The sequence below is a fragment of the Harpia harpyja genome, chromosome 6 (genome assembly GCF_026419915.1).
Source record: "Harpia harpyja isolate bHarHar1 chromosome 6, bHarHar1 primary haplotype, whole genome shotgun sequence".
NCBI classification, from domain to species: Eukaryota; Metazoa; Chordata; class Aves; order Accipitriformes; family Accipitridae; genus Harpia; species Harpia harpyja.
This window is the reverse complement of record NC_068945.1, coordinates 36,144,616-36,170,889: the sequence shown is the minus strand read 5'-3', so window position 1 is coordinate 36,170,889 and position 26,274 is coordinate 36,144,616. Positions and strand designations below refer to the sequence as shown.

At 41.4% G+C, this 26,274-nt stretch overlaps 1 protein-coding gene across 1 annotated transcript in view; it reads left to right on the top strand.

Annotated features, from left to right (window-relative positions):
• ANO6 (anoctamin 6) overlaps positions 1–26,274 on the top strand; it is a 79,744-nt gene that overhangs the window by 23,276 nt on the left and 30,194 nt on the right. The window contains exons 2-5 of the mRNA XM_052790512.1: positions 5,648–5,724; positions 15,506–15,634; positions 24,278–24,343; positions 25,956–26,234. Coding sequence (XP_052646472.1) covers positions 5,648–5,724; positions 15,506–15,634; positions 24,278–24,343; positions 25,956–26,234 — 551 coding nt within the window. The remainder of the gene's footprint in view (positions 1–5,647; positions 5,725–15,505; positions 15,635–24,277; positions 24,344–25,955; positions 26,235–26,274) is intronic.

Below are 26,274 nucleotides of genomic sequence, written 5' to 3'. Positions count from 1 at the left end.
CAGTTCATATCCGGTATTTTACCTCATGCCTTCTCCTGGCTTCTGAGACAGTACCTGCGAGGTGAGGCTTTTTGCTTCATTGCCTCTTGGGTACCGTGCGTGATGGTGTGATGAAACCGATCTTCTGCTAGCAGGACTGCAGCCTGCCAAGGTGGGGAGATACTGCCACGATGTTGGTCTGGTTTCTGAGGAGGTGTGTGATGCAGGATCAGCTCTACTTAGAAAAAGCAGTATCATCGGGGCAAAGCCCACCATCTTTGGATCTTCTCGTTTATCCCAGCAGATGGGAACAATCTGACTCCATCCAGTTCTCTGAGCCTCACGGTGGCAAACGTGATGTGATCTTTTCATTTGGTCTTCATTAGAACAGATAGACTTTGCTAATGACTATTTTTTCTGTTCTAATGTGGCAGCAGGGCTGTCAAACAAAGATTTCAGGGAATGTGTCGATTCAGATAAAACTTGCATGTAAACATTTCCTGATATTTTCCAGCCAGTGAAGTATTTTGTTATTAATTTTCTTCGCAACCTATTTGAGGTCTAAAAGACTTAAGTGTGTCTAATTGTGTATTTACGTTTTTAGTTTTCTGTATGTTGTGACTGTTGTTGCCTAAGGCACGGCTACACGAGGGCAGTGCTGTGAGCTAAGCTAGAGCGTGGGTTCGAAGCACACCATCTCTTCAGTGTTCTCCTTTGGTAAATACCTGCTACCCTTTCCTCCCATGCCTTCCACCTGCATTTGCCATGCGACAGCATTGTGCGTGCAGCCAGGCAATGCAGAGAAGTTGATGCACCCCAGCACTGCGGTCTAGCTTTGCAACAACTCGTTTTCTGTAATCACGCTGTAAACTTCCCTGCTTATGGAGGAGGCACTCTATGCAGCAGGCAGATCCCACCGAGCGGCTGAGCGGATATTCTTAAGCACATCAGTTTTGTACTTAGGAGAGCACAGTATTCTATTAATTTATTTTTCCCCCTGTAAGAACAGGATTTGGGACTTAGACTTTTTAAAATTTCTGTGACAGACAGCATTACAAAATACTCTGAGGGAAGTGAGAGGTGATATAATATCTATAGCAAAGCAGCAATGCCTGGGGATTCCAGACATCGCTTCCTGGCTTTACATTCGTGATTGCTCATGAGGTACCATGTTCAGTGCCAGGGCTGAGATCTTGTCCTTTGCAATGTCTCACAGGTTTGTTGAGGGAAGTGAAGTACTAAGTGCTATGAGTTTGGTGTTGTAAAACCTTTTGGATTTCTCAGAATAATTCTGTGCCTATTAATTTGGCTTATGTAGGTGATTTACAAGCTTAGAGTGCTGCTGCCCTTTTTCACATTTGATTATTTCCATTAGCGAGGAAATTGATCATAGCCAAGAACCTCTTTGGCACAAAACGTCTGGCAACTTCAGGCATGTTTGCAATGTCTGTGCTTATAGACCCAAGCTCAGTGGTCTTTTCAAACATCAGCTTATGCAATATCTTTGTGGGTTTCTTGTCATTAATGTTTTTCTGGGCAGCATCTTTCTTTTCACTTCTGGATACTGCTTTTTTTCCATTCTCAGGCCTCTTAATTTACAGTCTCAAAAAAGCTGTTTCATCCCTACTGCCTGTGCTTTAGGCAGCTTCTCTTATTTCACTATTCAGATTCCAAGGAAAGGTTTAATTCTTCTTTATATTTATCCCAAAGGGAGAGCCACTTCCATGCCTATCAGCATTCCATAGCCTCTCACCTCTGCCATAGCAATAGGTGGAGATTGCTAGTAGTAATGTTCATGAAAGCCTTTAAAATTGAATTATTCAATGGGAAGATCACTGAACTTACAAACCCATTCACTGTCAATATCAATTAACTAATGAAAAGACTGGACATCTTACGTTGGCTCTCAAGGAATTTTAGGATCTTTATTCAATCCAGTCAGAAATGCTGGCTGACCTTTGAGAAAGCAAAGCCATAGAGAAAACTCGTAAAACAAATCACAGGTAGAATCAACAGTAGGATTCATCTCCCAGGGCCTGGCCCAAAGTGTGGGATGTACACAGGTTATAAAGCAGCAGCATGGGCTTAACATAGGCTTCTTAGTACTTGTGTATAGGCATATTTGAGGTAAGGTGTGAAATGCTGACAGCGCAATTCAGTGTCCTGGATTGCAGAACCATCTCCAGGCAGCTGGAAATACCACTGATATATTGGCAGCTCAGATACCACTGAGATGTTCTTGTAAATTAGCATGCACAGATTCAGTACTTAAAATTTTTACAACAGCATATTTTGTAATAACTAGATTCTATGAGTACAATTCAAAGAAATTAGACAAAATGTTATGAAAAAAGCATATGTTGCCAGGATTACTTGAAGTTAGAAATTGATGTATTGGTCAGTTAAAATCAGAGTATGCCGGCACAAATCCAGTAGATTTCTTTGTTCCCTTACACCTTCTTTGCTTTACTTGGCTGAGTGGTAGAGGATAAGCATCTACACTTGATGTGCTCTCACCCAAACATTAACAGGAGTGATAATGCTTCTGAAGTAGAAATAGGTAAGCAGAACTATTATTTTAATATAAAATCTCAACACACTGGTCTTTTTTGGACATAACTATGAGAACACAATGACCAGCCTTACACTCAGAGGAAGCTGGGTCTGGAAAGGACCTCAGAAACTCATCTGGGCCATCCTCCTAAGGTTCATGCCAGATTCAACTTGGCTTACCTTGTTCCAGGATATTTAATTAATCCGTACTGAAGAATCTCTGATGTTGAAGACCTCACATGACCTCACCTGCCTTCCCAGGCAGTCTCTTCTACTGCTCTCGCTCTTAGAATATTTTCCTTAATGTCCAGCCCCAAACTTTTGTGCTGCAATTTTCTTTCTTGTCCTTCATACTTAAAACTGACCTTACCATAATGCTGGAGGGGAGGTGGGAGAAATGAATGAAGTGATTTTGGGGGTAGGAAAAGCACTTTGTGTGGGTGCAGGTTTTTCTGGCAAAGCTGAGTTTTTGCAGGTAACATTTTTGTACTTCCGAGATGCTAGAACGGTCTCTTCCAGCTGAAACCTGCACAAATAGGCACAACTGTCCTTGCAAACCACTGCCAGAACAAATCTTATCTAAGTACACATTCAGGTAGTGTCAAGGCTTTGTAGTTTTGGCTTCACACAAACATTAATCTGTATTTAATTTGAGAGAAGTTCTTGGCTAATGTCCCATAAGAAGTGAGAGTGGCAGGTCCCTTTTGCGTAAGTCCTTTCATTGGCCCGGGGGCTGTACTGAGTGGTATTTCAAGTAAAAAAGTGTTAAGATGCTAAATATTGATAAAATGATAACGTGTGCATGACACTCACCATATCATGGGGAAGATGTGCTGGCCGGAGACACTGAGGCAGAATCAAATTGTACTCATGTATAAATTTCTCCAGAGGATATTCCTGAGCAGCCTTAGATCCATCAGGATTTGGGAGAACTGGAGTTATCCTTCCTGCTGTGAATGCCATGTTTCCCCCTTCAGTTCTGGCTGAAGGGATTTCTAGACAGCACTGATGAGGGGTGTGTAGTTACACATCGTGAGGCCTAAGCAAAAAGGCCATTTTAACTCATGATTCTCATTACTGCAGTTCAGTGGCTGGCAGAAGTCTTCGTGTCTGTATCCACATCTGCTTGTTTTGTGTAATGACACACAGAGCTTCAGAGCAGATGTTTATATTTCAAAGCAAGATGCTTATATTTCTCCTTCACTCTGCCCATTATATGTGGGCAGAAACATTCCCTCTCCTGTGGGTTTGCAGAAGCACTTTGTCTCTGGGTATCTTTGTGTCCAGATAGAGAATAAAGAATGCCCTAAGGAATGTAGGGTGATGCCCATTACACTGACATCAAGAATATGTCTTTGCCCTTCTCACACTAGTCTGAGCTGAACCCATTAAAACATAATGATGTGCATATACAGCAATCTTGCAGTAGCTGCTGAGGTGCTCATTTTTTCTGAGTCCTCATACTATTGTCTCACCATGTAAAGTTTGTGTGCTGCATTAGTCCACATTTTCCTGCTCTGTTTTTAAATGCTGGGAAATGTTTCTAAAGATGTTAATGTTTATGAGAGCTCACAGACTTTGATTAGTCAACTGGCCAACCTTTGGGTTATGACTCAAATGTTTCTGAAGCAGTGTTGATGGAAAAATTCATGGAGCTGCTTTTGTCTCCTCCCTAGAGTACACACTATCACCACAGTAGAGATCTGGAGACTGACAGCTCAACATCTGGAACGACGTCCCTACCAAACTCTCTGAAAGAGTATTTAAACCAGAGAATTCAGATGCTTAGAGGCCATGAGAGAATTCTGTTGATTTGTAAAGAGCGGTCTTCTTGTGCTCTAAGTGTTTTGATATATCTTCAGCTGGTATAAACGAGCATCATTTGTGAAAAAAAGCTTCTTAAAAATTCTTGAGAATTTGGCCACATATCAATGAAGTTTTTAAGCCAAAAAAACAAAAAAAAAAAAGGCGGGCATATCAGTTATGTTTGTCCTGGCATAGTATCTAATAGGTGTTTAGCTATCCTAAAAGTACTATAGATTAGATTATTTTAGAGTTTGGGGGCTTTCTTTTAGTATTATAGTATTTTTTGATAAGTTGAGGCTATCCTTTCCCAACAACACTGGCATTTAGGTACCACTGATATCCATGACCCTTTCCTCAGTGCAGGACAGACTTAGCTAAGACACCTCTCTATTTTAAGGATCTAAAAATAACACATGGGGTCCATCTGCCTGCCATGCATAGGCAGAAAGCAGCCTTCTCCCTTCAGCTACTTGATGTTATCTTCAGCCTCAGGTTGTTATCTGGCTTCTTCTTAAGATCCAAAAATATTTGTTAAGAAACTAAAACTAATACCTTGCAGCAATTGTAGAGCTTCTGTAACTTATTTCCAGCAGCTTTATTAGGATGAATTTGTGTGTTATCCAGAGCTTGATCTGGTGGCGAGTATTATGGAGTAACATACTTCATAAGATCATCTTAATTTTGTGCTGTATTTTCAGGAAACCAATTCAGTTTGCAGGTTGTTGGTTTTTAACAGGTATTGAGGAAATGGGTGAGGAGTAACTGGGGCATCAATACACATAGAATTGTAGGTGTGTTATTAGATGATGTGAAAATCATTCCTGGTATAGAGTGAACGTTACAGCATCAGTGCTTATCACATCCATTCTAGGATTTTTGAAGAATTCCCTGGTACTGTTATTTGTTATTGCCTGACTAGTACGGTCAGCATGGGATAGGGTTATTTGTGCAGGTGGAGTCAGTTCTGGTACCCTTATTCATTGAAAGATAAACATAACTACTGCTAGAGTATGGATAGAGTTTCTGAAACATTAAATAACACGAACTAGCAAAGGGATGCTTTGCATCCCTGTAGCTTGGTCAGGATGCTCTCCTAGCATTAGCTTGTCATCCTGGTGAAATTTATGTTTTGCTCTCTTGCCACCTGCTGATTATAACTGAAGCGTGAGATACAAACATTCTGTTTCTGAAATACTAAATAAATGCAATAAAGTGGATTCTCCACAAATCATTAACAAAATTTTAAAAACCCCCAACACCTACCACACAAAATGCTGAAAACGTTTTAATTTTTTATGTCTATTTTTAGTCTTGGAACTGAACCAAGTGATTATTCCCACTTACGGAACTGTGCTGGATCAGCAAAACCTTCATACTCCTGAATGGGTGGGTACTTCTTTACTTTAACTATGACTACCTGTAATTTTTTCTCATATAGATATGCAACAGTCAGTAGCTGTTCCAGAAGACTAGCATTCCTTTGCCTTTGCAGCACATGCAGTTCATCCGCGTGACTGAATCCGAGTTGCTCTATCTCTGTTTCCCTAAAAGGTACCTGAAGTCATTGACTCAGATGTGAAAGCGCAGGTTGACACAGGCGCTGGACTCAATTAAAAGTGACCAATATATATTCACTGTAAACTGATACACACACATACACCTCCTCTCTATACATAATTTTGTACATGCATGTGTAGGATTTCTGGGTGTGTATGCAAGGATAAATAGTTATGAACACACCCTACATATAAACACACATACACTATAGAGTCCATACACAGCCAGGTATTAGTTGGCTGACATGTGAGTTCAGAACTCATTTTTACAGAAAGCCTGGAGACACCAAGAAATTCCTTACTCCAATCAGAGATTGAAGTGGCAAGAAGAAAAAAAGACCTGGAGGTGTCCATTCCTTTTATCCAAAGCTCAGATTCCCCAGCTCGCCTAATGTTTTCTGCAGCTAACAGGCTTCTGGCTCTAACTCAGGATCCCCTCAGATCTCATTTATCATTAAGGGCTGGCCAGTTGACCCCAAAAAGCCCTGCAATGGCACATGCTTTGTCAACCTTATGCCCAACTGGCATGCTGATACGTCCAATTTTCTTTATTCCCCTAGAATGGTACAAGTGTGGTCTGCAGTTGCACAAGGAGATAGCTATAAGCCTGGATTAAAAAAGGTGTAAAATCATATACTTATCCTAAATCTAACAGAACAACTCCATATAAATCAAAAAAAGCCTGTTCTGTGTTTCGTTACTCTAATGACAGAGGTTGGTGTCACTGGCTTTGGGTGTGTATAGGTTGTCTTTTCTATTCAAGCTACCTCTACAAGTGGATCAGTGTTACAGGAGAACAAGGCATAAAGAAACAGGATCAACAGTTTCAAGAATTGCTCGTTGGACCTATTAATTTTGAGCACCTAAGAGCTTCATGACAGTTTTCACATAGAGAAATCATTCAAGAAAGTACTGTAATGGTGTCACCAAGTAATGTGAGCTGGAGCTGGTTCCCAGTCAGCCCCGTCCAAGGCATTGACATTTAAACTATCAGCTATTTACAAATAATTGAACCTGCCTGTGTGTTTCTTTACCACTGCCTACTAGATCCTGCTCCAGGAATGACAGCCTGCTACCGCTGCTACCAGTTGTCCCTTTAGCTGCACAGAGGAGGTCTGTTATGACTGTGGAGGTCCAGGTCCTGCTGACTTCTCCGCCTATAAGGAAATATGTTGTTTTCTTTATATGACTAGGAGAACATACAATACAATGAAGAGTGACCTAAAAAGTTAAAAGGTGCAAATCAAGCATTCACATTCAGGGGGTTGAATTAAGCCTGCCCTGTCTTATATGTAGATATTATGACTGGAGATGTTTAGATAATTTATTTTTCAGCCTGGCCACCAGACTGAAAGCTATTTTGATTCATATCAAACTGAAATGGGAAATAATCATAAAAGAAAGAGACAAAGGATTTCTGTGGTGTTAGTGCATTTCGAAAGCAGTGTAAATGAAGGGATAGATTCACTCTTCATTGCACCAAGGTGCACCAGAGCCTTGGGGAGCTGCTCTAGCAGCTTAGCTGGCAAAGTACTTGTCATAGTTATGGGTCAGGAGGGTTTATTCTTGCCTCTGCTGTAGGAAACAAATACCCAAAGCACCAGGAAATTACTTTCCTTCTGGAAGCTGGATACCCTCACCTCCCCTGCCCCTGTCCCAGTGTTTTGCAGCAGGGTGTTCTTTGTTTGAAGCTGCTTTGGTCTCTGGAAAAATATTTAAACATTTTTTGGAGCATGAGGTGTAACCAAGAGCTTCCATTTCCCAACTGAGTGCCCTGACCAGGATGTTATAAAAATCCTTCTTAGACTCTCTGTGGTTCAATGAAATTTTTTTTTCTGTATTTATATGATGTGAAATAGCATCAAAACAGCTAGAATGTCATATACCTTGTGGTTAGAACAGTCTCCTCCGAGCAGCCTTGGTAGAATTTATTTTTATTTCTACTGAAAATCGACTGTCAAAATCAATTTTTATTTTTGGTTACTCATGTTTACCAGCAGTTGTAATTTCTGCTCAGTTTTAGCAGCATCTTTTCTGCACTGCTCCTTCCGAGTCAGGTCTTCCTTGTCGGCCGCTGGGCAGTTTCAGTGAGGTGGAGGGGCCAGAAAGATAAAATTGAGATCTACTGAGCCTGTCTGTGAAATGGATGAGTGCTAACTGTAGCTAGAAATGGAAACTAAATAGGAAGCCTAACCTTAAACGATTGAATAGAAGGAAAGTACTGCACCTGTTGTCTAAACTTAGATCATGCTTTGCAGCTGGAAGTATTCTGGAAATGTGATTTGATTTTGCAAGTCATTGTGGAGTAGCCAGGACTAAGTTACTGGTTAATAAAAAGGGTCCTGTTCTTCTCATGGTGCCGTCTCCAATTAGAGGATCACATGCTAAGTTTGCCACAAGATCCCTGCCTCATCTGGCACAAGTAGGACATTAATCTCCAAAAAGCCCAAATTCTGCGAGAATGTTGTTTGTAGTACTTCAGCATGGTGTAAATGTGGCAGGAAGGAATGCAGGGAAGGAATGAAAGGCTCTTACAACTAGAGAAACTCAGTCTGGTCCTAGATAATTGGATTTTATCCCTGCTCCTGCTACAGGGTTTCTGTGTGAGACTTGCAAAGTCACATCCAGCTTTTGTTTATTTTCTGAGTGTCAAAGGGGAACATCTGTGGCCCTGTTTGCATTAGTTTAAAATAGTCACATACGAACCTGAAAGTGAGTGCATTGCTCTTTGAAGAGAGAGAATTGCTGAGCTCTCTGGAAAGATGTCACTGTCCGGGTGTCTCAAGCTGGAACCCCAAATTTAGAAGACAGTCAACAGGTTTTAGCATTGATCTCTAGATACCTTATGTGATCACCATTAAAATGAGGGTTATACTGTTACTTTCTCTCCTGGGGGATCTTGTAAAATTAAACTTCTCAACATTTGTACAACACTGAGATTCTATGAGGAGAGTACCACAGGCACAGTCAGAAGGAAATCCTTATTTTAAGCATTCAGACTATTTAGATGAGGTGTAACAAAAAAAGACATTGAATGAAGAAGATAATAAGGAGTATTCTGTAACTACTACAAGGAGGGTAAAAGTATGGCATGTGGTTGTACAATTAAGTCATGTATCATAAACAGTATGTACAAGGAAGACAAAACTGCATAGACAGCATTCATTCAAGCCTTTTCCAGCTCTCAGATGTTTCATTTTGCAGTCTGATCTGCTTTATAGGTAGATAGTTTGAATTTGGATGTAACAGTAAGATTTTTTTCTTGAGAGTCAACATCTGCAGAGCGGAGGATAACTTCTTCAAACTGTCTGTTACTGCTGCCCCTCAAATACAATTTCTGCAGCGAGAAGGCTTCAGGGAAGTCTGAAAGAGTGAATTTCCCAACTCCTGCATCCCAGGAAAAGATGGGAGGTGCTGAAAAGCAGGTTTTCAGCAGCATACTGTCTTCACCTTTCTTTAAAATTAAGTCTGTTTGGTCTCTTTCTAATCAGGAGTGACTGGAATTCCTTCTGCAGCCAGCAGCGACCTGACGCTCAGACAGGAAGTCAAGTGGGTGTCTGGTCCAAACTTAGCTCAGGGGACAAGGCATCCCGATGCCTGGCTGGTTACCAACCGCTTTCTGCTGACAGAAATGTGTGACTGTAACGATGCCCCGTATTTTTCTACTTTGTCTTTAGCCTCAGTTTATTTCAGTTTGTTACACAGCAAAAATTTCTTTGCATGTTGAGGAAGTGAAAAAAAAAACCCCACCTTCTTCTGATTAAGTGCTTGCTAATAATCTCATTGTTGCTAAAAACAGAACTAAAACAGTCCTCTGTTGTTATTAGCAAATATGAGTCACAAGGAAAAAAGTTAAAGACATAACAGTTTTATGGCCCTACGGAGACAGACCCACGTTAGTATGTGATATGCAAATAAACTTATAGCTTCCAGAAGTTTCTTATATATTATATATATATATATCTCTTATATCTTCCAGAAGTAAATGCTTGTGTTGGTCTTAATGTCAGAGAGTTGTCTTTATTGGTCACTCAGAACATAAAGTAATAAAAGATCTTGTTATATAGCTGTGACAGTGAGAAGAAGTTTATATTTCTGCAACATTTTCTTCAGAAGATCTCAAAGCACTTTACAGATAATTATGTTTCATGATATCCTGGTAATATAATTTGTTTCCTTTTTATTTACTTGATTTGAAGTTTCCTGAGGCCTGTAGAGAGAAATAACTGTGCTCCTAAACAGGCAGTCTGAAATTTTCACCTACGTAAAACCCACAACTGAAGTGTAACCTGCGGGTCCCCCGCAAGACTGTTGCCGTGCTCCGGCGGGAGGATTTTTTGCAGGTACCTGTCAGCAGAGGCGATGTTACACAGGCTCTGCTCTGCTCCCTTGTTTCCCAGAACTGATTCATTCCCTGGCATGCTGCAGGAAGCTGTTTTGAAGCATATCTGAAAATTATGTGAGGTCGCAGACAAGTAGTTTATCCCTCCAGTAATGATTACATTTGGTGCTATTGACAGTCACACCAAAGGCTCATGGGGACAAAATAAAGCACTTTTATCCTCCCAGTTAGATAAGTCATTCCTGCAGAATTTCTTGTTCTTTAAAAAAAATCAGCTTACAATACTGTGCTTGTTCAGAGTGTAGTAAAGAATAAATAACTGCAATTCCTGAGCAGATATTTTTCTTCACGCTTGCCTCCGTGCTGCCCTTCCCACCACTACCCCCACTGAATGTTTAACAATATAATGCCCAGAGAAGCCAGGAAAAGTGAAGACAGGTTTCTTCGTAATGCCACCATTTTTCCTCCCCTGGCGTGGAGCATCGCTGCTGCTGAAGGGAGCTTTCCACTGGCATGGTCTCCTTTCGTCTCCCGCCGCAGGCATCACGTGTAGCCATGGCTACAGGAGCGCTCTCGAGAGTAAGACACGACAACTCCCCTCAGATACCGGCAAGCAAGCCCGGTTATACGTGCGGAGGAGCACGCGGTGGTCTCCCTCCTGAGGAGCTCTGAGTCAAGGGGCTGAGGGTCGGGGCCATGATGTTGTCACCTGAAGTCACACCGGTTACCTCAGCCTGCGTGGAGGGGCAAGCTCGTCTTCATGGCCAGCTTGTCCCTCCGCCAAGTGCCAGTCTGTGCCGGGGGCTGGGAGAGCAGATGCTGTTTACCGACGACTGCTTGTGCTGGATTAGCAAAGAGCGCGGGAAGTTCCTTGTTCCTTCGCCGCGGTGGCCGCGGGGGGCTGGAGTTGGGGAGGACGAAGGGGAGGTGTGTGAATGAAGGGGTGTGCGGGGCAGAGGGCTGGCAGCGCGATTGATGGCATCAGGGCAGCACTTCCCAGCTCCAGCTGTGCGTGCGTCCTCTGGAAGTGAGGACCCAAGCAGTGGGTCTGTAGAACGAGGCATTTGGCGCTGAGGAGGTTGTGTCTGGGCTTTTTTTTGGCTACCTCCAGTCTCATTCCTTGGAGCGAAGAGCCACTGATGCTCACCCGACCTGACCCTGCTCTGAACTGAAACGCAGAGGTACACCCACATGAACGTGGCCGTCCTGCCTCTAGGCTAGCCCACATAGGTGTAACCTAAGTGTTCCAAAAAACTTTATCCACGGCCAGGTCCTCCTCTCCTTCAGATTCCTTCTGTTAATAAAGCAGCTAATAGTTCCCTGTCTCTCAGTGGTAGGCAAGCGGTTGATTGTACAGCACCTGGAGAGTTCAGAAGAGCCGTGGAGTATGTGCTAAATATAATTAGTGTTTTACAGCTAAATGTATTATATTTTTTTATTTATTAATGATGTTAATCAATATTAACCTGCTGTCCACTAGGGTATTATTATAACATTAGAGTGCACAACCGATTGCCTCCGTCAGTACTTAAAATGTGATTATGCTGAGGCTAAGAAAATTAGAAAGTGCAGTAAATAGACCCAGCATTTGTTTCTTCTAAAACAAAGAGGTATCAATGGGCCTGTTCATTATTTTGGGTTATAATTTGCTACTGATACTTAAGAAAAATTATGTATTGGAATTTCAGCCTCATTAACTTATGTGTCTATGCACACAAGCTTGTGTGCATTTGTATGATAATAACATTTGTAATACTGTCAAATAATATTACATATTTTTTAAAAAACAAACATTGTCTCAAAGGAATTATTAACTATAGAGTACAGCACATCTTTTTGGTTTCCAGTCTTGTTTTTCCCCTGGTAATTATATTGAATAATATATGATTTTTCATTACAAACTATCCAGTAGGGATTACAACATACACCACACATCTCAGTTAATGTGACTGTCGGAACCTTAACTATTACATTCCCATTTGCATTTTACTTCTTACTTTTAATTGAGCTGCATTTAATGTTCCACTACAATTTATTTGTGTGGGTCTTAATCTTGATCTCTTAAGTATTCCAGCTTAATGAGTCAATTCTTTATTATTTTATTGATATATAAAGTGTCTATAGATAGGTCAATTGAACAATGCCCTTGAGATTAAAAGCAATAGGGATTACATTTAAGAAGTTAGTTTCATAAGTGTGAACTTCTGTCTCTCTGGATTCATGCAGTCCAATATTGATTAACCTTTCAGCTATATTCCATTATATATAAGCATAGTTTGAGATAGACAGACAGATAGATAGATAGATAGAAAGAAAGAAAGATGTAGGTATATGGTAACATGTATATACTCATGTGGATGAAACCACGTATGTAAGTAAATGCATGAGTCAGAATACTGATTAACAGGCAGTCTTTCATCTGGTTATTGACAATCCTGTTAAGCCAGTTATCGCTAAGTTACGTACTAGTTTTATAAGCTTAAAGGAGACTACTTGTAAAGGAAAAGGACTTAAACAGTGAAGTTATGCAATCACAAATTATGATCAAAACTTGTTAGATCAAAACTTGATCTGATGTTTGCTGTCTGCCATTTCTTTCTTTTCTATCCTGTGGATAGGTCATATAGGAAAAAGAGCTAAAAGCTGGAGTGAAAAAAACTCAAAGCTATTACTGCTTTTACGCTTTCAAGTGCTTGAATTTCACAACTAAACTCTGTCTCTTTAAACAGAAGTTATTATAAATGCTGTTTCTAAGATTCAAAAGACGAAGAAGCCTAATTAAAAAAACTTCTGGCTTATGCAGCGGGAACACTTCCCCTCCTTATTCATTATCACAAGGTTTGGGCTCTGTGTTTCCAGCATTGCAACACGGAGCAATTTTAGCCCTGGCCAGAGCCTGCTGGGGTCCCGGGGGGGAGCAGCGGCTGCGGGGCTGGGCTCGGTGCCTGGTGGGCTTGGTTCCCCCCACCCTCGCTGCTGCTGCTGCTGCCCCAGAACCTCCCAAGCTGTCTCCCAACAGGGGCCGTTGGCTGTTGTCAATGCTTTCCTCCCGATGGGAATCTAGTCAACGTGAAATCATTGTGATTATATTTTAAATGAGACTGGAAATGGTCACAGCAGGGCTGCATTTTACACCCATGGCTAGTCCTCAGCGGGAGGAAAACTTGTCAGGGTCAAGTCTGATTGCTTGATGGGACTATGCCAACGCTAGCGCTCAAGAATTTAGAAGAATTTCTGCGCAAGTCCATCTGTGACTTGCTTTGGGTGATACTCAGTGTCATTGTGGTCTGGTGATGCCATCTGAAAGTTTAAAGCAATTTTTTTCCTAAAACTTTCTTCACAGTGTGCAGTTGTATGTTGATTTGGTGACTGCCTAGGTAGTTTCTGAAAGCTAGGCCAGATTGTGAAACCAACATAGAATATACACGTATATTGGCTTTATGTCAACGTGTGTGTGTGTGTGTATATATATATATGCATGTATGTATGTCAGCAGCTGCTTGCTGTCAGGTTTGTCACAAATCTCTAGGCACAGGTGGGATTCAAAGATAACTGTTCTAACCAAGAATCTGCTCAGACTGTTTGAAGCAACTAAGTTAACAGGACCTCCTTGCAGCAGATCCTAGCCTTTGCACATACAACATAAAAAAATAGTGAGCTTAAACTCCCCTGAGTTTATTTAAACGATGGAAATTTTGTCATAATTACGGGGAGACACATCTTGGTTGACTGTTTTGGCTCAGCCAATAAACAGTAACAAAATAGTCCACAGGGAGAGGTTTAGAATAAAACTCCTGGGAAATTTTGTTTTGGAAACACTGACACATGTGGTTCCTAAAACATTGTATGCTCCCTGGAACTGGGGTGCTCCTGACTGAAGACTGGCATTCTTCTCAGTTTTACCACAGTTGAAGAACAACCATTTCAGTCCGCACTTAAGGGGTCTCTGACACCATAACCACATTTCTATGTGCTTTTCTGTGGACTGGACATCCCAAAGCTCCCCAAACTGGACCTGGCATCCCTCATGAAGTTTGGTCTGCACTGACAGGGAAATTTCAGGGATAGGACATCTGGGAATCAATTCCATGTCCCCAAAGGCACAGCATGTTCAAGAGATTATTCTGGGTCATTTTGCCCAGCCTGATCCTGCCCTGGGCCACCCTGCATGCCCAGCTATCTGGAAGCCAAAGCTCCTCTGCAGTTCTCTATGGGACTCTTGCCGCCTTTGGAGATCTTACCATCTCTAATGCAATGCCAAGTCCCATTTCAGACATTTGATATCTATCAACTTCAGTCGCACTGCCCTCATTAACACCACGGAGGGATTTGGCCAAGTACCTGAGAGTTTGGTGCTCATTACATGACGATTCTGATAACGTTACAGCTATATATTACCTGAAAGAAGGGGTTGTTACATGTGACAGTGCCCTCAGAGTACTCTAAGAAACTACAAAATCATTACTTGAGGATTCAGGTTCCCCCGTCATCAGTGTCTGTATCGTTTCACACATGAAATAACACATTAAGATGTTATTAGTGGATATGACAATCTATCCTACTTTCCTCCGGGGACTAGATAATGGCTTATGGATATATTAATCCTTTTGATTTTGGCATATATTATAACATGATGGATGTGTGGCGTACAACAATGTTTTTTGGTTGCTGAGATGTTGCAAATGAAAAGGGAAATAAATCCACATAGGATGTGTCCATTTTGAGAGTTCATCTGCAGCCTGGTCATGTTCTTTTTTCTCTGTGCAATGATGGGTTTGGGTATTAGGGCGCATGAAATTACTGGGATTTTTGTTTTGGGGGTTTTTTAATTGCAGTGATGCTTAAACTTCTGGCGGGTAAGAGGACAGATGGGAACGCACTAATTCTGAGTCTCCCATTAGGCAACAACATAACTTGTAGACAGACTATCTAACATTGTATCCATGATGGCATGCAAATTTCTTGACAGATGCATTGTTCGGGAATGGTGCTGCATCCCAATGCTCCTCCCATTGCCAAAAGCTAATATGCTATTTTTAAAGAACAAAGTTAGGTCAAAGTTCTGCTGTTCTTATGTCATGCAGAGACCCCCCAACTTTTTTTTCTCCATTCTACTCCGTGCTACTTTTGTTGTCACTTTGGTGGTCTTCGTGTTATATGAGTCTGATGTGTTGAGTTTCTCTGTTCACTGAAATACTGTGTAACAGGAGGCAAGTAAGGTACCGACAAGTAAAGTTCTTCATATTGACCTATCCTGCCTGCCTTCCAGGCTGATTTTGATGATAAGCCTGACTCCTTGTTCTTCAACGATGGGCAGCGAAGAATTGACTTTGTTTTGGTGTATGAAGATGAAAGCAAAAAAATGACTCATAAGAGGAGTGATCGTAAAAAGCAAAAGGTAAGTTATTTTCAGGATAAATCTGAATCATTTGTTGGGTGTTAAGAGCAGTAGGCAGAAAGGACAGTAGTGCCCTCACCCAGAAAGGCAATTGCATTGCCCTGTCCTAGGAGTACTCTTGGGAGCTGGGAGACTGAACCCCCTCAAACTGAGCAGGGAGCAGGGGTGAGCTTAAGCCAGCAGACTGCTGTGTAAATGGGCAGAGCACTGCACATCGTGTCTGTCAGTGTGTGCTAGGTGACCTCAGAGCATCCTCCTGGGAGGGAATCCTTCAGGAGATGTGAGCAGAAAAATGCTGCTGTCAGGTTCCCAGTTAGAATTAGACACCCCGATCTTCAGACTAGGGCAATATTCTGTACCTACAGTGATTGAATTAGGTCCCTAATGGACTTTTTGGTATTAAAATCAGGGTATTCAGAGGAACCCATAGAAGGAGGCAGCTGACCAGGTGCTCCAGATCACAGTTATAAATATAGCTGCTGACATTCTGCCCAATAAAGCACCTAAGTCATTTATGGGAAATAACTGTATGTCACTTTACCATCAGAATTTCTCCCTGTAACACTCCCTCCCTTGACACTTCAACAGCTTGGCCCCCCCTAGGGACCTTGCAAAAAATCTCTGACTCAAGCCAGTGACTGCTTGATGCTCCTTAGCAACTATGAACGACAATCATAGATTATTTTTAACTATTATTTTTTAATTATCTCAGTAGTTCTATCAGTGGACTACATTCATTATGGTACCCAGGGCCACAAAAACAAGCTCAGCCATACCATTGAGCTATTGTAATTGTGAACTGCCTGAGAAATATCCGTCCACGGGATTGTAGTCCCCTTGGCATCTGCGTTTTCCCACCCACCCGCTTCCTTCTCTGATGTAGCAACTCTCCATGTTCCAGCAGCAGCCTCTGGTAGAGACAGGCAAGGACAAAGATAACACTGAAAGGACCTCGTATACAAATAATGATTTGCAGTTAGGAAAGAGAAGAGTAGGAGTAAAAAGGCCTGTACTAAGTTGGTTGATATTCATTACACAGTGTTGTCGTTGGCATTAATGGGGCAGCCATAAGGAATGTCGTTAGTAGGGTTTGAGGGAGTCCTGCAGTGGGTGGATGTTGCATTACACATGATCACAGGATCAGCAATAAAAATTAATTGAAAGAGCTAATTAGAAACAAAAAGCTGCCCCTTTGGAAACAATTGTTTTTATCAATTAGCATTTTACATTTATGTTTTTAATATTTGGCCATTGCCCAAATATACTTAAAAATATAATGAGTCTCTTTTCCAAACAGTGATGGAAATTAAATGTGAGCAATGGAGTAGTATTTTTAACACAGCATTAATGTTAGGACATTAACCAGAATGAAACCATGAATAATTAGACCAGGAGATTGTGGGTAATGCGCTAGGTGCTTGCAAAAAAAGTTTACTTTCAAAGGTCTCAGTCCTACAAAGATCTGCAGCCACACTGAATCTGTGGTGTGCTGAGGAAGAAGAAGCGGTCTACCTACACGCAACAAAGGTGAAAACGAGAATATATGAGACTAATGGTCAGACAAGGTGAAGACTGAGTGGCTGGAGAGCAGCTCTGTGGAAGAGGCCCTCATGGTCTTGGTGGACAGCAAGCTGAATAAGAGCTAGCTCTGTGGCCTGGCAGGAAAGTGGCCGACAAAGGCTGTGTGGACAGAAGTACTGCCAGGAGATTGAGACGCGTGATTGGGGTGACATGGATATGTCGGAAGGAAGCTGAAAACAGCAGTGATAGCAGTTTTCAGAGCCAGGATTTCCATGGACAGGGAGAATCTGAAGCCATAGGGGTACTGTGGAAGGTGTAGGCAAGAATTTTGATACTGGGAATGCATGCGGTGCTGAAAGGGCAGTAGAAAGCATAGAAGGAGACAAGGATGAAGAAGTGGCAGTTACAGAGGACTTCCAAGGACAAGAACAGAGGATACAAGTGTGATGACACTGAGCTGGAGAACTAATGATAACTAAAAAATTCAAAGTTGGCCATGAAACAGACAAAACACTACACATAGGGTAAAGTACCAGAGGGTACTGAAAGGTGCAGGAAGGAGAAGAGGGAGCGAGGAGAGGATTTTTTTCAATGAGTCTGTCACATAAGCTGAGTCACCTGGTCATAACCAAACTCCTGTGATACAACTCAGAAGTACTGGCTCCCTCCCTCTAAAGCCTCACAGACAGGTGTCGGCAGTTTAGAAATGCATTTCTAAATCTATTGTTGGAGGAACAGTCTTTTAAAATGTGAATAGATGTAAGCTTTCTAACTTTTTAGGATGGGATGCGTGCAGGTCAGCTCCAAGCACACAAACGCGTTAGTCATCTCAAAGACAGAGAGGTCCTTTGTCTCACTTGAGATCACTTGCCATGCAAGTGGAAGAAGCTGTATGTGCTGCAAATCTTCATTCCCTGAGCAAAGGCTGCACAGACATTGGCAGCACTGATAATATTTTTCTTCCTGTACCTCCTCCCGAGCGGGATGCAGGACGCTGCCTTGGGACCTACCTTACACTCATACTAGGAGTGAAAGGAGAGAAACTGAGAAGTAACAAAGAAAAAAATGTGAATAGAATATTTGAAACTAAGAAACAAAACACATATACCTTATGTCTGAGATGGAAAGGAAGGTGACATTTATGGTACAGTTTTGCATCCTTGGAATTCCAGGGAGAGAATTAACATTTTGGCCTACCACAGTTCCCAGAATGGTGTGGGGATGGTGTTGCCCAAGATACATACAAGTCTTATAAGTGTTGGCATAAAACCTACTTGATAACTTGTCCTACTGACACTGTTGTTTATTTGGTTGTATTTTTTTCTGGGGCAAACGACTTCTACCCTTGTGATGAAATACAACCAAAATGAGGAGTATTGCCATTTACTATCAGCTTTAAATACTGCAAACATCACTGTCTGTCTCTGATCAATGATGAACTGAAAATGCCAAATTTTATAAGCAGTATCTTGTGTAATTCAAGGTGCTTTAAGCCTGAATAGGTTCCTTGCTCCTGCTATTCTTTCTTTGACTCCCTTTACAGTTTTATAGAGCTATTATCCAGAGCTTTATTGTTCACAGAATTTGGAAACTCCAGCTTATTAAAGGATAGCAGATCCAGTGAAGTCTGTTCTCTCCTCACCTCACTGAGGTCAGCAGCAAGGTCTCCACTGGCCATGTGCAACATTACAGGTCTGTGAATTGTAGGGACCAGGAGTGTAGTCGCTGGGACAAATTCTGTCTGATGCACACTGCACCCCATCTGATTGCATGACGTGGAAGTTGGGGCAGAATTTAAATTGTCAGTGGACATCTATAGGTCTACATATCTGAAGTGAAAAGTTTTGGGTGCTGCACTGGGTGGCTTTGTATGATACTGAGAGTAGAGGAGTCCCCAAACACTTAGTGAATTTTGTCAGAAGGATTTGAAAATCAGACCTAGGTATCTAATTTACTGGATTCAGAGAAAAAGGGCACAGATCCACCTATTATTCTGCAGCAAGAGAAGAATCGGGTCCTGGGACTATCATTATATTTGATTTGAATGGCTTTCTGTCCTTTTTCAAAAGAATTACATGAGTGTACCTGAGAAAGTGGCCCAGCATTAAATTTATATTCATTAGCGGTATTCTTGGGAAAACATCTCAGACGACAGAAGGAAATAACTTAACTAAAAGCATGGGGGTGATTTGGATAGAGGGAACAAAAATACAGGATTCTGAAGCTCTTGGAGATGTGCAGTGGTGCTGTGCTTCCCTCATTTTCATGTGTTTCTGAAATCTGGTTTAAAGGAGGCAAAGTCAATCTAATGAAATGACATCCTCATGGAAGTTTCTAACATAATTTACAGATCCCAAAGTCAGCAGATAAGATTCATATATGCAACTCAATTCAAACTCCAAATGTTTTTAAGTCAGTATACAATTAATTTTGCAAGCACTAGCAAAAATCAAACTCTCAGGAGCAGATTCCAGAAACTGTACCTTGCAAGCAATTGAAATTCCTGCCCAAAGCATGTTTTTTAAACCTACAATTTATGTACCTTATTTGTCAGGATAGGTTACCATCAGAATAGAAATTAAGTATCACCAGTCTTTCCAGGAATGCTCCAAAATGCCAGTTTTATCCATTGAGGTCCTCAAGAAGCTCACTGTTGAAAGTTAAAGGGTTAGCACCAGAAAGGTGAGTTCAAAATAAATCGATGCAGAATGTCATTCTAGTCCATCTGCTTCCCTCCAACAGAATTAAACAGAAAAACTGTCAGTAATTTAAGTAGGAATGTGGGCAAAACCTTCATTTCCAGCCATGAAGTAATCTGTGCTTTACAGAAATAGATTTTTTTTTCCAAATTAAATGAAAACTATAATTCACAGAGAATATTACATGCATGTCACGCATCTTTTTTTTTTTTAAGTACGGTCTGACGGAGAACTCCAGCAGGGCTAGAGAAGTTTGTCTTCATAAGCAAACAATGAACAGTTCCTGCCTCTAGACTTACTTACTTTAGATAACCAACACAAAAAAAAGCTTGGATAACCTTTCAAAAACTTAATTGTACTTCTCCCACTGTTTAGCATGTGCCATACCCAATCCCAGATTTTTACTTCTTTGCCTAATGGGTGGAAGGAAGGATGCCAGAAGGATGGGAAGACAAATGGAAGGAGGGAGTTACTCTGAAGTTACTGCATACATTCATAGGACCAGAAATGGGTCTTTCCAAACAGGGTGACTAGAAGCCACTGTTGAGAGCAGGGCTAGACTGCAGTATTGCCAGTTCTGTGTGGTCATGAATCAGGTTTCAGAAAATCACAAGGCTGTCTTAAAATCAGAGCGTATCTCAGAAAATATGCATTTGGAGTTCTTTGGGTTTACTTTTTTTGTGTCAGCCTTTATAGCATATTATGCTTCACATTTTTGTGATTATCTTCAAACATAAGGGAAAGAAGCTTACAGAAGCAGAGCTTCTCAATCAATTAATTTCCTGATGCTGACAGCTGGGACTTTCAGGAAAGCTTCCAAACACCATCGAAGAAACTGTGAGAGTTGGCAGCTAATATTGATACAGTGATCCTCTCCTCTCCACCCCCTTTAGCTGATTTCCATGGGGGAGGCTTTGGGCCCCATGCTGTTTCTCTTACTGACTATGATTTATCTGTTGCCTGTCAGGTAAGGCAGAGGTGGCTATTCAAGCACTCCTTCCTTGTTAGGATTTTTCCCCTGAAGCCACACAGATATTGTTGTGGAGAACTTTTCTCTTTGTGCAAAAGAAACTAAACAAAGATAGGAGTTGGCATCCTTCTGTCACTGTAATCAAAGCAAGTGCTCCCTACCATTTATGAAACACAGAGAGAAAAACTGCTAGTGGTCTGCTACCAATTTCCAGACCCACAATCTTGTTAGTCTCCTCAGCTTGGCAAGACAGTCACCAGACATTGAAAGGATTATGGGGAAAAAGTAGCTCCCAAGACCTAACCCTCTACATGCCTGTAATACTTGGCATTTACTTACACTGTGCTTTCACTTTCTTAAGATTGTATATGATTATGCATTCTGTAGTGTCTTAGTCTTTTGGCTAGCCATTCAATCATCAAAATCTATGTCAGGTTTAGATCAGCAGCATTGCCATGATTACATTATTATTACAACTTAGGCTTGCAGGTAGCTGAACAAAATGCCGGATACTAAAATAAACTTTGGATAGTCTCCACCTTCCAGCCTAATAAGCTATCATATCTTTATGCTGTATTCCCCAGCCAAGGCAAAACCACTATAGACTCCTCTGGGTAAAAGTCTAGCTCCTCCATAGATCATCATGCGCATAATTCAATCATTTATATAAAATAGCAAAGCCCCTAATTAGCAAAGCCTCCCAGGGGCTTCGTTTCTCACTACTTGCATTAATGCATTATTAGAAACTTTAATATTGTCAACATTCCTCTAAGATTTTGAGGGCAAAATTAATTTGGGGAAGTCCTTGCCATAATAAATTATTAAAGCAATCTGAATGGTAAGATTTAAAAAAAAAAAAAAAAAATTAGACTTCTACAAATGAGAATTGCCCTGCATCCATCTTTGTGCTATTTAGGAGGAAATAAAACAGGTATTTAGCCCTCTGCCTTTTTTATTTGCTGAAACAAAGTAGAACTCAGGTTGAAATAGTTTCATGACTCAGTATTATCCACCTTACAAAGAACCATGTGAATATGGAAGAAGCAAAGAGGTAGTATGAAATGGCAAAACAGTTAATAGTGGAGTAACAAACAACTCCTGTGTTGTGTACTACATATATTAATGATCTGATAAGGGGGTTGAGTTATGATATAACACAAATTGTAGAGGAAATCATTATGTAGTTTACTCAGAAGCCAAGATGACTGTGAACCTTTAGCTTTGAAGGAGAATGGAGAGCACTATTACCTATGAAATGTTGAAAAATGCAAGGAAGTATGTTACTGCAAGGAAAAAGCTCATTCAGATTTGGGATTCTAAGTTAGCACTGTTAGTACAAGGAAGAGACTTAGATGTCACAGGAAACAGCTATATTAAGTGTCCTCTTCAAGGTTCAGCTACCATCAAAATTCTAGATAATAGAAAGGATTACATATATACAGTACGTTATAAATATGCATACTACATATATATATACACAATGTTATATAAACAATGAAAAAATATAAAGAGCATTATACTGTCACCAATGAACAAGTGGATTAATGGGACATGGAGAGATACCTCTATGAAGAGCGCTATCAAAGTTTGGGATTGTGGTTTTATCTTGAGAAAAGAGAATAATAATGAGAAATGTGGTAAGTAGTGATGAAAGAAGAAAACGGTTTGAAAAATTTGGCTCTTCCTATCCCTAACCTGAGAAGAAGGTGATATTCACTGGAATAAAAAGGCAGAAGATCCAAAACAGATCAAAGAAATACCTTCTAACAAAATATGAAATTAGTCCATGGTGACCATTGCCACATGCAGGTGCTGCAGCTCAGAACTAATGAAGTATAGATGGGATAGGCTGTTTATATTATTACTCACTTTTATAATTATTAATTGCAAGACTTGCTAGAGTTTTGGAAAAATAGTTTTTTCTGCTTTGGGGACTTACAACAGTCTTTAAACATTAAAGAACTGGATGAAACTTATGTGGACATACAACTGGCCTGTTCTGTGGAACTCCTGAAGATTTTTGCCCTTTTTGCTGAAGCATCTGGTTTTTGCCCCCTGGAGTGAGTGGGTCTTGGGTCTAGTCCTGAAGACCAGTTTCCATGTACCTATCAAAGTTCCTAAGACTTTATCTAAAGGGTCGTTCATTGACTCTGGTCCTTCACAGTAGCAACAGGCCTGGATCTTAAGCACAGATATTAAGGCAGTTGGTCTGGCTATAGAGAACCAGCTGACAGAAGCCATTGGACCATTCTTCTTTTAAGTTCCTGTAGTGCTAGGTGCAGAATCCTTTAAGCACAGGGCATATAAACAGCTAAAAAATTGGCCAGTGGCATGAAAGCAATCAGGGAGTAAGAAAGCAGTATTACTAAGTGACTCAGAACCTCGCTGCATGCCTAGCCTAGCCTGGTTCAGGAATAAAGCCATCGGTCCCCAGTGCGTTAATGTCACCTCCTTCTGGCAAACTGCTCACAGAAGCCCTCACCCGTACCCATGCTGATATTCTGACAGGCAGTCTGTAGGCCAGGGAAAGCTGGCTACCCTTGACTTACATAAAGAAATAGCTCATTGGGAACTATCCGGTTGATGCAGATAGCTTTTAAATTGGATTACTTCACATGAAGTTTCAAAATTTCTTATAAATCCCTTATAGAGATGTATATTTTGTATTTGGAGGGGAGAGGGGCTGCCTGTCTCTGTGGTTTTTGGGGGGTGGTCATGTGTGCAGAGAAGCAAATTCAAGATTGCAAAGACATTTCAGATTTTTTGTAACTTACTACCTGCCAAGTGCTGGTAACTGGGAAGTGAAATTAATATGATCTGTGAATTTCATCTTTACTGAGGAAAACTTGTCTTGTCCTTCTGGGGACATTGAATGTTCCTAGAACAGCACCACTGACTCTACAAGTGCTACAGCTCTCGGCTTCTTCCTTTGGGAATGCTTATCCATGGACTAAAACGTAGAGGGCTACTACAGTTTGAACCACTGTGTGAACTCATACAATTACTGTGAAAGAAGAATAAAGTTATGGGTTGCTGGAAGGAAAGTGTGATGGAAAGTCCTTGAGATGAAGACTTTCTAAAGGGCAGATCAATGGGGGGAGGGAGGCTGCAGTCAGTAGTCCAATTAATGACTAAAGGTGAAGATGACAAGTTTCAGGGGTAGCTGCTCTCAAAATTCAAAACCTGGGACACATTTTTACCTCTGTAATGTACCAGAAACTGAAAGGGTGAATTCTCCACAATTGCATTTGAGGGCAATATTGCATATCAGACAAAAAAAACTGATCAGCATTAGTAGATAAGGCTGTACCTATGACCACAGTAGCTGTCAAGTAGGCTCTAGAGATAACAACCCAACAATTCTTTGTTTTGGGAAGCAATTCCATTCTTCTATGCATACATATTTGGGAAATTTGGAACAGATATTTTACAGTGTTCAATACCTTTTAACAGAGGAAGAGACAAGTATATGAATCAAACCTGATAAACAACGGCTTGCAACTTGAAGCAACGAGATCGGTGAGTGCTCTTCTCTGTGTGAACGGCTGTGTCTGAGAGCAAAGCTGCCCCTACGGGAATAAGGAAACCAGATATATGAATTTACTGTAACATTTCTCTCCTCTCAGGAGAAAAAGGCCCACCATTTTTCTGTCAGTAGTGTCTGTGTGATCTGATGCAAAATCTTTTAAACTTTGTGTCCGTTCCTTCCTCTGCAAAATAAAAGTTGGGAATCTGGGAGATTACACAGGTCGTGTTTGCTCAGCGCTTGGAAGATAAAAATTACTGGCTATACTCAGAGGAGAGGTTCTGCCCCACTTTGACTCTGTAGGACGTGTGGGAAGCCAGTGGGTGTCTGGGGCAGAACACCCCTGCCAGAAGAGCAGTGACCCTGCTCCCCGCAAGGCCTGGCACCGTGCAAGTGGTTGTAACTCTCATGCTTTGTATATTTTGGGCTGTGATGTTGCCTGCAGGCAGTTCAAGAGCGCTGTGATAATGCACACCAGCTGCCAGAGCCGCTGCCTCTTGCAGGGAGGGTTGAGGCCGCTCAGAGCCCCTTCCCCTTCCTGCCCTGCAGGGCTGCAGCCCTCCGTCTGGGTCCTCCCGTCCAGGACAGTCACCTCCAGTCTAAATTGGTTGTCGTTTGGTAGTCTTTAGTGAGCTCCAGAAAAGGTCGCTTTGCCTCTTCCTCCCAAATTAGACTCAGAATCCATGGCATCAGGGTATTTATTTGATTTCTGCAGCGAGGGCTCCTGCTGCACATCCGAGGATGCGGTCTGGCTCTTCACATTCCCAAGAAAGTAAACCGCTTGCTGGAAGTCTGACGTGGCCCTCTTGCAGTTTTCAATAGTTCTGCCACGATCAGGACTGAAAAAATTTTGAAACTGGAAGTTTCACCAGGCTAGATCAGATACCTGTCCGATGTTCCTGAGCCAACGAGCTACATCATGTAATTTCACGAGGCTGCGGCTCACTAACACAGGGCGTCAATAGAAGGTCTGCAGGCCATGTGTAGACAGGAGACAAGGGTAGCTGTCAGGGTTCCCGCTGCCTACTGGTGCTGGTTTTGGCGTGCAACTGGGAGCAAATGTGCCCTGAGCTGTCTTTCTCAGCAGTCTCGGCTGATTTCCCTCTCCCCATTCTCCCTGTGAAGCTGGGAATTCACGTTGCCCAGGAGCACCCGTGGGTGCCTAGCCTGCTTTCATCAAGTCACGTCACCCTGCGGTTGAACTTGAGCTGCTGGGGAGTTACTGGCAGCTCCAAAGCCACAGCTGCCCTGCCAGGCTACACGTACAAACACTCCTAATTAACCCATGTGGGAGAAGCGTTGTTAAACTTAAATTGCTTTGTAAAATACTTTGCAGAGTTGTAAACATTAAGCATTAAGGGAACATTTAGCTGTCTTTTTTAATATACTTTTATATGCCTTTATATGCTCGAGTGTGTCTACCTCATGTCAGTGCTTTTACAGAAGCTAATGATGTATTTGCTAAGATGGACAATGAATGCATCTTTGAATAGATCATCTATGAGATGTAAAAAAAAAGAAAATTCTGGATAGTTTAAGAACGGTTATGAAAAATCTTTGCTTTCATTTCCTTACACACATATTTTCAATATTCTTTCACTTTAGGTTTTGGATGAAAAACTTATTTTTGTGAAAGTGCATGCGCCTTGGGAAGTGCTGTGCATGTACGCCGAGGTTATGCACATCAAATTGCCTCTGCAACCCAATGACCTGAAAACGCGAGACTCAGCTTTCAACTGGTTTAGTAGACTCTTCAGAGTGGATGAAAATATCATCAAACCCGAGCAAGAGTTTTTCACTGCCCCTTTTCAAAAGGAACATTTGTCCAACTTCTATATTCAAGACAAAGACACATTTTTCAATCCTGCAACTAGAAGCCGAATTGTAAGTCTGTGGAGTATTTCTAGCATTTAATCTTAAAAAG